Raw genomic sequence first — 12,248 nt, 5'->3', positions numbered from 1 at the left:
GGCTCTTCTACTATTTTAAAGTTAAACAAACCTTGCCTCCTGACTTGTGGCCTCAGGAGGCAAGGGCAAGCTGAAGTGAATGCCCCTGAACTTAGCTCTCCATTAAGCGAAAGCTAAAATATTACTCCGAACCGAAACCTCAACTCCTTCCAACTCAAAGACACCTTCCCTCTACAAATCAATACCGTCGACAACGCACCAATACCATTATGCTACGACCTGAACATCTATCACAGCCGCATCCTTTCGTATGCCGACACTCGGCTCATTATGCTTGCCATGTTCGTTTCCGCAGGCAGCAAGTGAAAAGACTCGCCAAGCTTCCATCATACTCTTCCTGAACTTGTCGTGCGAGATGTGCTCTTCGATCCTCTTCCGGAGATAGCATCCACGCCCCTTCATACCAGAGTCCAGGAAAGCCTCAACTAAACCAGCCAAGGCAGTTATTGAATTCTCGAAGCGATACTCCTCTGGATAGTATGTCGAGGCTTCGACATTCAGAGAGTTCGCGATTACTGTCGGCACGCCGCTCAAACTCGCTTCAAGGGGCGTAATCCCCAGGGTCTCGTATCGCGAAGTGCAAACAAAGACGCCTTTATCGGCAACTTGGTCGAACAGCGAATAAAGGCAATCTTTCGAAAGCTTCGGTATCACCATGAATTCTGAGCGAATACCAGACGGTACTCGATCAGTAAGTTCCTGACGTCGAGAATTATCAGCTTCATCGTCTCCAGCGATCAAAACCCTCACTGCACGACCTCGCCCAACAAGCTCGACGCTAGCATCCACAAAAAGCTCGATATTCTTGAAGAAATCGATGCGTGCCACTGCGGTAAAGAGGAGAAGCGATGGTTTAGCGTGCATGAATTCCACGATTTTGGGGTGGGTGGAGGCCAAAGGCAATCGAGGCAAACTCTCGATGTTGATCGGAGGACTCAATTTCTGGATTCGACTTGCTTCGACATTATGCCTCAAGAGATAATTTCGCTGTACCGACGAGTGTTGTAAGACGAACATATTCTTGGCCGATCGAAGATGCCTAAGGCCAATGCGCTGAAATGTTTTCAAATGTTGCGCCTTTTCGCAGCTACCGAAGGCGATAGCAGCCTCTTCCGTGGAGAAGTGGTTGGCAAAATCATCACAGAACGGGCCGTGATGAGTAACGCAGCTCGGCAGCCATTCTGGATTGTAGGCCAGCAAAGTATCCGTTTGATGGTACAATATGGCTTTGATTTTGGTACCATAGGAAGCAAAAGTCAGACTTTCCGTTGCCTCATTCAGCGCATCTCGAATACTCATCCAATCCATGAGGAAGTTGAAAAATAGGGTGACGCATGGAATGGACGATTTCATATGCGTCAAGAGGCGTGGGGTAGTGATACTCTCATCTCTCTTGTACAGAATCATCCCCGCAAACAGTCGTGCCTCCTGCAGCACACTCATTGCCGAAAATGCAAAGGATGTCGCCCCAACCTTCGCGGCAGAGAATTCCGAGTCTGGGAAATAGCGTTGATTCAAGATGATGATTCCTGGAAGCAAAGGGGCGCACGATGATGGCAATGCTTTGGCGATCGATCTCCGTGGACCTCTGCTTGAATTGACCTTCCTGCGACGTTTTGGAGCGCAAGTCACAGTAGGATTAAGATGACGTATAAGACGCGGAGAAGACTTTCGGCCAAGCAGGTCTTTCAGCAAGGCTTCGCCGCCTGCAATTTCACTCCTAATCCATATTCAGCGAATCTTCTCAACACAGCGGGCCTGTTTTTACCAATGCTCAGGATCACTTACATTGCTATGTCAACAGCCGCCATATCTGTCCCGAATTCCTGGATGATACTTGAGAGTGTAGTACCATTCAATGTATCTCTGCCGACAACGCTCTCTGGAGTAATTGGCATAAGGGGGCAGGGCCAGGCAACATTTCAACCTTTTCGTCAGAAGCCATGCTTCAGAGGCCAACACCCGGCACTACCTGTTCACAGATCTACTGAGACCGTGGAATCACGGCATATTTCTAATTTAGTCCTACAAGCTCGCCTGTGCAGAGCTTGAGTGCGTACAGCAGAAACGTGTGGAGCCCGACATAGTAGTCCTGTAGGGTCTCAAGATCGAGTACAGAGAAACACCAGTGACAACACATCTCAACGGGTTCTTGCGGAATGCCTCTTTCCGCAGTGATCTACGAGTTTGGCGTCATGATTCTTTCACAAATATGGCACATGCGCAATAAGATGATTGAGGCGCGAAGCAAGGCTAGGCGATCAACGTTGAGATTATTTGAATAACTTCAGACTGTATACGGAAGCGGTTTCCTATTTCGTCTCCGAGGACCAATGATCTGACGCTGGGGTGCCCATACCACCTACAACTCACGGGACTGATCAATGCGCAAGCTCCATGTGTATTTTACGCTGCTGAATCGTTCTTCTCCCCTGATTATAAATTAAGTTTGAACACTCAACGCCATCGCTCTATTCCCCTGCGTTGATTTGGTGGTTGCTCACCGGAAACGTGGTCATTGTTACACTCGATCTTTCTGGAATCAATCTACTATGTTGCACACATGGCTACCTGCAGTCAAGTTCTCAATGTCGTGATCCGTGCACGCAATTCACTTCAACCTCAAAACAGTCATTACAGAGTGGTACTTCTGACAACGAATCTCTGCTAAGTACCTAGCATCTATCATTTCTGATCGATTATGATATGTCGCTCAAACCAAGGAAAAGGCAATACAATTCGTCATAAGTTTGATAGCTGTTGCTAATGTGCGGCCAGCTTTGTATTCCGCTGTGACCCGTGTGTCAATTTTGAGATTACTCGAGGCATTTTGGCGGGGACTTAAGCAGCATTCCAAATAGCTGACATGCTTGGTCATTTGAAGACCATCTAGATTCGTGTCAGACAATAGAGATTGCGTCCACTTGATAGTTCATGCTTTTCGGACGGAGACAAAAGCAGACCTGAGGTGTCGTCCACGAGTTAGACTTGTGCGCAGTTCACAACTTTACTGTTAGCTACGTTGCCAGCCGAGTCTCGTGTGCGAGTGCGCATTTAAAAATAATCATTCATACTTGAAGAAGTCGAAGGCGTGAAAGTCCCTTGACCATGCTCACTACAAACAGCAGTGGTTGGCTGCTGTAGGCGACAGCTACCAAGCTAGAAAGCCAATCTAATACATATTTTGAGCACGTCAAAATCGGGTTTGTTGGGCAAGACGAGGCTTTTGCGTGCATGTCACACAATAACTTCGTCCTTCGGCAAGCTGTCGGAAGCAGCGAGTAGCGAGTAGCACAAAGACTCCGAGTCAGGTCTGATATGCAGCCCTGACTTCCGCAGAAGTCATAAGCTCTCCTGCTGGCCGACCTCTTTCGGTTCGGCTGAAGTGCGCAATTCACGGGATACGGGTCACTGCATATCTGAAGAACGCTTCAACAGTGTATTCAATGCAGCCTCGACAAGGCTATCGGTTTACAAAACGTCTCAATAGTGAGGCGTTTTGGATTCTTGAAGAATAATACATTAAGAGCATTTCTTCTGCTTCACTTGTCTTGCCCATACACATCAGTGCAAAATCTTCTCTTGATAAGTGCAAAGTTGTGTTAAATGAGGTGAAATTTAGCGAGAAAACTCAATTTGGAGCAAATAACTCGAGTATTTATAAACGAGTGGCCATAGTAAACAAACACTTTAAAATGAAAGATCATCCTCCTCTCCACTACTATCCTCCTTCAATGTATGTATGCACGCTCGGATGAGCACAACAACTGTAACTGTGACCGCCTCAAATGTTCATATCTTAGTAAGGATTTGGAAAATACTGGAGCTAAATGGCGTGAAGGCAGCCTACCAAGATAGCTATTCATATATATATATATCAGCTCTGCAGTCTCATTCATCCACCGCTGTAACTTCACGTTACCGCCAGCGCTGTAAACACGGTTATCAACGCCTCAGTAGGCATCTATCCACAGCTGGTAGGAATGGTGTCATCGCAGTAGTCAGCCGCAGTCGCATCTTGTACAGAGGTAGAGATGCAGGCATGGACTCTGGGGGCCGAAGTTGTGTTAGGATGACATAGAGTGAAGTGACTCTTCTATTGAGATCAATTCAGTATTTACTATACCTAACCAATTCGCAACGCCATTCTAAAGTGAAATAGAATTCTGTCTCCTCCAGGGTGCGAACAGTCACAATCCCCTCAACAAAGTCGAGTTCAAGCAATTTCGCCACAATTCGATCGAATAAAAATTCGCAGTTGGACGACATAAGCGCGTTGGACACTGTTGGATATAAGGCTGTTCATAGAAAAGGGGCTTCAAGCGAGTCGCTCCATGCGAGCGGTATTACTCGATGAATATCATCATTACATTCTTTTACAACTTCCAGTTCACCGAAATATGGATAGAATTTGATCGTTACTTTAACGTTCGAAGGTATACAGTCTTGTCTCATCTGTTGTATGTTATACAAGCACTTTTCTTCTTTTCTTTTGTCTTCTCGATACGAGTGACTGGGCTGAAGGAGATGATCAAGAGTCGTAGGCTACTATATACTTGATAGTAGTAGCGTAATGCTCTGTAAGACAATTGAAATGAAACTCTTTACTGCTTACATGTAGACTTAGGCACTGATGAGCTTGCTCGTTGTGATGTTCAATGGCGCATGTGCTGCTGTTGACTTGATGGACACACGGAGCATACTTTGGAGAGTTCGGTCCAATCCGACGACTGTAGGGCTAATTAGAGCACCAGATCTAACGTTGTCCCTCTATGGACTGTCATCTGAATTGAGCCCAGGACTGTAGATTTTGTGAACGCTACTAATAGGAAAAACAAGGGAATTATTGATAGTTGCAAGATGTTGCTCATCCTTGTTTTCATCACGACATACCACCGGGCGCTTGGATGCTCTCGCTCAAGCTTGCTATGTGAAGTAGTATAGCACGGGGGTTCAACCATGGAGAAAATTGGAACAATATTCCGAGCAAAATGTCTATGATGGACTCGTCACGACCTGACGAGTGTATGAAAACAGACAAGACATTAAATCGATTCATTCTATTTCAATGGAATCTTCATAACATATGTGCTTTACAGCCCGAAAGCTACCTTCTGCTTCAGTCGAAGAGGCAGAGAAGGGAATCAGGCCTGAGTCACGTGATTATCACATGCCGTGAAACAAGGACTCCAGCAGGTCATCGAAAGAAGCTTCCACAACGTGAATAAGCCAATAGCAACAAAATCCTCTCGATTACTAGATCAGAGGGCGTCTGCAACAGTACAATAAGCAAGGCAAGGCAAGCAAGTATCGGCGACCGACCAGAAATAAACCGAACGCAGGCCGGGAACTCGGAAAAGAGAGGAGGAACATAATAAAAGTATGGTATCCTCCTCGGCGTGACAAGGAGTGCGAGGTGTGGTTACTCTCAGATTCCACGATAAACAAACTTCACTTATCTCCTCGATCCCGCGTACCCCGTGTGATGCAACACTGCAGGTCATTCGCAAATCCGAGGTTTCTCATTCATTCATCCATCAAATCCCCATTCCGAAGATCGAGCCCTCCATCCTTCCGAGTGGCCGAGGAGAAAGAGAACCCCCAACTTTTTTTCTTCCTTGGTCAGAGCGTCATGCGCTAGTGAGAATCTGGATTTGGGAGGCGAGAGAATTTTAGCTGCTTTCCGATCCGCATCTTTATCTTGCAGCTGCGACCCCGGAAAAGAAAAGTGAAGGAAAACCCTCTCACAAAGACAAAAAGGATATATTCGCCCATTATCGCACACAACAACTCGTTTCACGATCAATCTCACCACCGACACGATAGAAGAAATTGAGGATTACGACAGATTGAAGGGAGGACGCACGCGACGGGCTCCATAAAAAGATTTTGAGGACCGAGCTAGGACTGCAAAACACACACGAGCAACACGTTCAAAGATGAAGGTCTTTTCCAACGATGAGGTGTTTGACTACTCCTGGGAGGAAGTCTCGACTGCGAATTGGAGGAAATACTGTCCTTGGAACGACAAGAGCACACATGTCATAGCCGTCGATACATTATCGCGGAGCGTGGATCCTGAGTCAGGAATTGTACGTCCCCTACCCATCACCCACTTCCGAAACATAGAAGAGACTAACAAAATGAATAGTTGAGAACGGAAAGATTGATTACATGCAAGCAAAGCGCGCCGAAATGGCTTGCATCGCTCATGGGCGGAAACGAAACCTCACACGTCTTCGAAACCTCCTACGTGGATCCGGTATCGAAGAAAGTTACAATGATATCCTCGAATCTGACTTTTGCCAATATCATCTCGGTGCAGGAATCCGTGGTGTATCAGCCCCTTTCTGCAACCAAGACGCAATTCGTGCAGAACGCAAAGATCACAGCGCTTTGTGGTGGGTGGCAGAAGGTCAAGAATGCCGTGGAAGATGCGACTGTTACGCGATTTGGCGAGAATGCCAGAAAAGGGAAAGAGGGCTTCGAAGCTGTGCTGGAGATGAGTAGGAGGGTGTTTAGAGAAGAAAAGGAGAAGGCGAGGATGGAGGTTGAGGTCCAAGAGAAGATGGCAGCATGAGGACGATACATTCACGACTTTCCGACGATTCGAATTTTTGCTTCATAGCGTGCGAATACCAGCGTCCTTTTCGAGTAAGCAGCATGAGATTTGGGGTACATAAAAAGTCTACTTCGGAGTTTGGGGTTCGGCATATATACAGTGGTTGGGAACGGAGTTCCGGCATATACTACTCGCTTTGGAGAATTTAGATAAGAGAAAGAGAGAGAGAGACAGAGCATCGGTGGTGTACGATGGTATTGTAATCCTACTTGCTTAATCGGCAAAGATAGACCTTAGACGGCGATGGATTGAGAGGAGCAAAAGAAGAGAGGTTTAGACAGAGAAGAAGGGTGTACGAGAAGCTAGATCAATCTACAGCCTCCACTCGAGACTTTCCAAACTCGAATACTTTCTGATAATTATTGCTCGAAGTGATTTCGGTGATTCAGAGAACCTTTTCCTGGGCAAGTATTAGCAAAAGGTATCCTTAACTTTACAGTACAACCCAACCTTCTTCGTTCGTCGTACCCATTGCCCACTCCCAAACTAACCTCACTCTCCCTCCAATGTACTTCAACTCCAGGGTATCATATTCACTTCATCCCACTACTTTCTCCCCAAGCTCCCAACCTTCCCCTCACACTTCCCCCTATACCTCCCCAGCACCCCCCTAATCTCCACCCCCAACTCCCCCTCCAACGCCCTCTCCACCACCCCCAACGCCTCCTCATACCGCCTCAAAAAATACAACTCCTCCACCGCATGTAGAATCACCTGAGACTCCGGTTTCGTTGGCCTGTTTATCGGGAGTTTGAGGGTTTTGTATAGCTTTGTATTTTAGTCAGATGTTCGTTTCTATATTTTTGTGGGGATATGGGGAAGGGAAGGGAAGGGGATTTACATCTCCCGTTTCAACCTTGGGTTTCCATGTCTTGAGAATAGCCTGGAAATCGGCTTCGGATTGGAAATCTCGGGGAAGTTTTGGAGAGGTGGGGGATGTGTCTGAGTCGGAGGAGGAGAGGGTGATGGAGAATAGGCCGCCGTTTAGATCTTCTTCTTCTATTTCTGCTTCGTTGTCCATTTCTAGGTCCGTCCTACTGATTTCTTTTGTGAGGTTTGGTTGTTTGGTCTGGGGTTCAAGTCTTATCGTTGATAAGATATCACGGCACGGCGGGGTCGGAACGACCCCACATTTTGACTTTCGTTGAGGATATTGTTTGGGCATATAAAACTTGGGGATTGAGTGTTTGAAGTTTGAAATATGGAGGGACAAATTAAGGAACTGGTTGACAAGATATGGAGTAAGTCCTTTACTTCATCCTTTTAACTTATACTTCTGCATGAAACACAAGAGAGCACAGCTAACCCGTCCTCTCAGCAAAATTCCAAACCCTTCCCCCAAATGAACGTCTCCTAATAGCAATATCCGGCATCCCCGGCTCAGGTACCACCCATCCCTCCCCTATCCCCATTCTCTCCTCCCTCACTCACATCTCCCCAGGAAAAACAACCCTAGCCCACCTCCTAACCACCAACCTCAACGCCCTCCACCCCTCTCCCACCCCAATAGCAACCACCATCCCGATGGACGGCTACCACCTCACGCGGTCCCAGCTGTCCGCCCTCCCCAACGCCCCCGAAGCCATCTTCCGCCGCGGCGCCGCCTTCACCTTCGACTCCGCGTCCTACCTGTCTCTGATCCGATCCCTGCGCCTCCCACTCACGCCCTCTAGTGAAAGAACCATTTACGCCCCGAGCTTTTCCCACGCGTTGAAAGACCCGGTTGAGAATGATATAGCGATCTTATCTTCCTCGCGGATATTGGTTATAGAAGGTCTTTATTTATCTCTTTCTTCTTCGAGCTCGGGCTCAACTTCCTCGGATGGGGGGAGCTTTAAGCCAGATCCGCCGCAGGCGGAGGATTGGGTGAAGGCGGGGGATTTGATGGATATGCATGTTTTTGTCGAAGTGGGGTTTGAGAGGGCGGCGGAGAGGTTGGTGAAGAGACATGTGGAGAGTGGGATTTGTGAGAGTGTAGAGGTGGCGAGGGAGAGGGCGTGGGAGAGCGATTTGAGGAATGGGAGGGAGATTGTGGAGGGGAGGAGGAAGTTTAGGGAGGGTGTTGATGTGGTGGTTAAGAGTTGGGAGGATGAGGGGTGGAGGTGAGAGGGTTGATGGTTGGCATGGGATGACTAGTAGTCGGTTGGTTTGTCTGAGAAGTGGTGCCGAAATTCTGGACATTATGAAGAAGAACACACGACCGTATTGACCGTTATAGTTTAGGGTGTTGAGAGGTATCAAACTACTTTTATGACTCTATCGACAATACCGCTTCTAAGCTTAGCATACCATACCTGCCAACGCTCCTGAATACTCAAATAATGATCAAACCTTACTGATGCATCTCTTTTTAGTCTGTACCCTCTTTAACGATGCTCGGGGTCACCACGTATGGCTCATCATCAATGTTCGAGAGTACAGAGTCATCCGAGTTCTCACTCTGCTCAATTTCCTCTCCTTCGTCATCTACCTCTTCCTCCTGCTCATCGGTCTGTTCTTGTTCTTCTTCGTCCTCCAAGAAGACGTTCTTCGGTGTAGCAATCTTGCCACTGAATTCGTCAGGGACGTGGTCTCTACCCCATTGGAGCCAATACGTCATTGGATCCTTCCTGGTAAATTGTTTAGTCTTACTACGGTCCAAAAATTGTGGCACGGGTAGCCATTCCGTAGAGGAGTTGGGCCAGTACTTACTCATATCCATATTTGAGAAGTGTCTCCCACGCAGCTTCATTCTTTTCCTCAAGTTCTGTATCGTCAGATCCACCTGTATCGAGGCCGTCTTCTTCGCAGAATGCTTGGTCATCCCCGAGGCGAAGCAAGTCGTGAGTTATCGGCACCACAACGCCATATACAACAGCCACGTCGCAAGTGAAGCGTCTATCGAACAACAGTATCAAATCTTGTTTCATGTTGGTCTTTGCTTCAAAGTCTTGGTCTCTGTAATACGGATGTATCGCAAGACAGCGGAATGTCTCTAAGCGTTCTTGAATCCTGCTTTCGCGAAGGATACTTGCTAATGGCGCAATCTGAACGAGGTTGTGAGTTGTCAGAGTTTTGAAACGTGAGGAACATGATTACTGACTGGGTCAGACTTCTGAGGTTTAGAGATCATAATGAAATCAGGGAGATCCAGACTTGAAAGAAACTCGATGTCAGAATCGAGGTCCTCAGTATATGGGTAGCAATTATATTTGACGGCAAGAAAGCGACGTATGACCTTTTTGGCCATATTGACGTAGGTGCTCTCAGAATAGGGCACCTGGAAAGTTAGTGGTTTGTCCTAGAAGAGGTTGTGTACATACTTGAACTATCTCGTCTTCCCCGTCCTTATTGACACGGACTTCGACCCGCCTCCTATTGACTAATACACACTTCTCCCAAATCTGCTCCATGTCGAAGTACGGTTTGAAGGTGCTCGGAAGAGCCATCTTCAGAATAGCACTAGACGGCGTACAAAACGTTTCCCGCCTGCGGATTCGGAGGCTGGGCATGGGCAAAGAATCCGTCTTGTCATTATTTTCTTCCTTGATTGACATGTCTTCAAACGACTGGAATGCATTCATGACCGTTGGGGAAGTATCCGACGAGTCTTCGTCTTCGTCTTCCAATCCAGCGAATCTCAATTTTTTCTATTCCAATTAGTCGATGTAGGATGAATAGATGTGAAATAGTCCTACTTGAATTGGCAACTGCAGGCCGCTGATATCTCGTCTTTTCGTTGGTGACGAAGGTCGCGAGGACACTGCGGGTGGAGACGACATTTCTACATGCTCTCTTTCTCTGGCATCGACCACGGCTGTTGATGTGCCACTTTCGCTGGCGTCTTCAGAGAATTGTGCCGGCGCTGAATTAATGTCCTCAATGTGCTCAAACCTTACGACTTTCTAGTGGACAACGTCAGAAAGGGCTAGGTGATCAATACGAAAGAACTCACAAGCTTGACTGGAGAGGACTGAGCCGAGACAAGACCCGCAATCTTCTTTGATATTAGGCCCTGCATTTGTCCTGCCGTAGGACTTCGTTCTAGGATTGGAGACCTAGATAGAGTATAGTTAGAGATCTATAGTGGATTGTTTTGGGCGAAGAATGATATGTTGTAAAGCGAGAAAGTGAGAAAGACTCATCCGCCAAGAGCTTACATCTTGCCCTACACTCCCAGACGTTCTTGATACTTGTTTATGCTGTTAAAGACGTCTTGGAAATGTGCGCAAGAAATTCTTGAGCATGGAAATTGTGTAATGCATGGAAATGGTAGACTACGCATCACGAAACTAATATATCTGGAAGGAGCGGTCCACATATTTGCTCGAAATGGTCTCAACTATGCACCATCCATCATCATCGTAAGTTTTACTGCCCTAGCAATTCATTCTTCACTTTCTCTGCCTCGCGCAAAAGTCGAAGAACATCAGACACCAAGTACAGGCTGCCTGCAATGACCAGTGGCCCATCTCCGGCAACTGTGGTTGCCCAGCGCAGAGCAGTAGAGATATCACCAGTGCCGTGCAGATGGGTAGGATCCACTCCCGAAGCAGCGGCAGCAGAAATAATGTCGTGGGTTTCCATAGCTTGGACCCAAGGCATGCCGTCGACAGGACCAAACTTCACAGCAGCCACACAATCGCCTTGATGGAGCAGTGACTTCAGAATACCCTCGAGTTCTTTTCCTTGCGAAGCAGCAAGAACCCAGGTCACTTTTCTCCCATCTGTACGTAGTTTTTTATCCACATATGTGCCCAATACTTCTGCCGATTGCACATTATGGGCACCATCAAGGAGAACAGGTTGAGACCTTCCTGTAACACTTCTGATGTCCAAAGTCTGCAAGCGTCCGGGCCAGGTGACGTTTTGAACCGCAGGCAGTAAGCGATGTAAAGGAGACTCCAGTTTAGTATAGGCCAAGTGGAACGCAGTATATGCGCAGGCAAGATTCTGCCATTGATGAGGCTCGAAGTCCTCTTTAGACAATTCGTCTAAGAAGGACGACTCTGTAGAGCTGAGAACTACTTCTGTTCCAATCTCCTTTGCATAATCTTCCACAACTTTGCGCACAGATGCGGGATTGCTCTTGTCCAATACACAAGGAATTCCAGATCTCATGATACCAGATTTTTGGTAAGTAATCTCTTCGATGGTGTTTCCCAGGAATGACTGATGGTCAAGGCCGATTTTAGAGATGACTGTGACGGCTTTGTTTTCCATAACATTGGTTGCATCCAATCGTCCACCGAGTCCAACTTCGACAACACCCATCTCTATTTTCTCCCTTGCAAATACCTCAAAGGCAGTTGCGGTCAGCAGCTCAAATTCCGAAGCTTCGATGTTCTCTGCACGATTCCGCCTCAGCACCAGGTTCTCCGCTTCTTTGAACACCGATTCCTTGACGGTTTGCTCGTTGATGGTGATACAGTCCCATCGGTCAATTAAATGTGGAGATGTAAATCGGCCACAACGTACACCACTTGCATGGAGCATAGCAGAGAGGTAGGCGCATATTGTGCCTTTTCCGTTGGTGCCTGCAACATGAATCGCTTTCCATGGTTGTGGTGTATGCCTGAGCAGGCGACTTATTCGGCCCAATCCGAGTTCAATCATGGCGAGGAAGAGTCAAACGTGACTCTAAATG

At 47.3% G+C, this 12,248-nt stretch overlaps 5 protein-coding genes across 5 annotated transcripts; 2 read left to right on the top strand and 3 right to left on the bottom strand.

The window, feature by feature from the left end:
• Positions 1 to 207: 207 nt before the first annotated feature.
• LY89DRAFT_699975 (uncharacterized protein) lies at positions 208 to 1,898 on the bottom strand (the record flags this gene model as incomplete). Its single annotated transcript, XM_018217093.1, has 2 exons — positions 208 to 1,606; positions 1,789 to 1,898. The coding sequence occupies 2 exons, from the start codon at positions 1,896 to 1,898 to the stop codon at positions 208 to 210; spliced, it is 1,509 nt and encodes a 502-aa protein (XP_018066356.1).
• Positions 1,899 to 5,722: 3,824 nt separating this feature from the next.
• LY89DRAFT_218843 (MSF1-domain-containing protein) lies at positions 5,723 to 6,586 on the top strand. Its single transcript, XM_018205923.1, has 2 exons — positions 5,723 to 6,092; positions 6,152 to 6,586. The coding sequence occupies exons 1-2, from the start codon at positions 5,940 to 5,942 to the stop codon at positions 6,578 to 6,580; spliced, it is 582 nt and encodes a 193-aa protein (XP_018066355.1). The 5' UTR covers positions 5,723 to 5,939; the 3' UTR covers positions 6,581 to 6,586.
• Positions 6,587 to 7,168: 582 nt separating this feature from the next.
• On the bottom strand, positions 7,169 to 7,643 carry LY89DRAFT_738625 (uncharacterized protein; the record flags this gene model as incomplete). The annotated part of the gene is made up of 2 exons (XM_018220391.1): positions 7,169 to 7,390; positions 7,464 to 7,643. 2 exons carry the CDS (start codon positions 7,641 to 7,643, stop codon positions 7,169 to 7,171), a joined length of 402 nt encoding a protein of 133 aa, XP_018066354.1.
• On the top strand, positions 7,464 to 8,960 carry LY89DRAFT_722385 (phosphoribulokinase/uridine kinase). The gene is made up of 3 exons (XM_018218726.1): positions 7,464 to 7,863; positions 7,941 to 8,006; positions 8,064 to 8,960. The coding sequence occupies exons 1-3, from the start codon at positions 7,824 to 7,826 to the stop codon at positions 8,726 to 8,728; spliced, it is 771 nt and encodes a 256-aa protein (XP_018066353.1). The 5' UTR covers positions 7,464 to 7,823; the 3' UTR covers positions 8,729 to 8,960.
• Positions 8,722 to 12,217, bottom strand: LY89DRAFT_722384 (FolC bifunctional protein; the record flags this gene model as incomplete). Its single annotated transcript, XM_018218725.1, has 7 exons — positions 8,722 to 9,231; positions 9,314 to 9,648; positions 9,705 to 9,881; positions 9,925 to 10,251; positions 10,300 to 10,506; positions 10,557 to 10,659; positions 10,977 to 12,217. 7 exons carry the CDS (start codon positions 12,215 to 12,217, stop codon positions 8,973 to 8,975), a joined length of 2,649 nt encoding a protein of 882 aa, XP_018066352.1. The 3' UTR covers positions 8,722 to 8,972.
• Between the last annotated feature and the right edge of the window lie 31 nt (positions 12,218 to 12,248).

The sequence above is a fragment of the Mollisia scopiformis genome (assembly GCF_001500285.1).
Source record: "Mollisia scopiformis unplaced genomic scaffold LY89scaffold_22, whole genome shotgun sequence".
Taxonomy (NCBI): domain Eukaryota; kingdom Fungi; phylum Ascomycota; class Leotiomycetes; order Helotiales; family Mollisiaceae; genus Mollisia; species Mollisia scopiformis.
This window is presented reverse-complemented; position numbering and strand designations above follow the sequence as displayed.

Bases quoted from the DNA above. Each gene is read 5' to 3' on its own strand.
- LY89DRAFT_722385 (XM_018218726.1), top strand. From the start codon at position 7,824: ATGGAGGGACAAATTAAGGAACTGGTTGACAAGATATGGA. The intron at 7,864-7,940 runs GTAAGTCCTTTA...CCGTCCTCTCAG, and splicing joins ACTGGTTGACAAGATATGGA to CAAAATTCCAAACCCTTCCC. The intron at 8,007-8,063 runs GTACCACCCATC...ACATCTCCCCAG, and splicing joins ATCCGGCATCCCCGGCTCAG to GAAAAACAACCCTAGCCCAC.
- LY89DRAFT_218843 (XM_018205923.1), top strand. From the start codon at position 5,940: ATGAAGGTCTTTTCCAACGATGAGGTGTTTGACTACTCCTGGGAGGAA. The intron at 6,093-6,151 runs GTACGTCCCCTA...CAAAATGAATAG, and splicing joins TGGATCCTGAGTCAGGAATT to TTGAGAACGGAAAGATTGAT.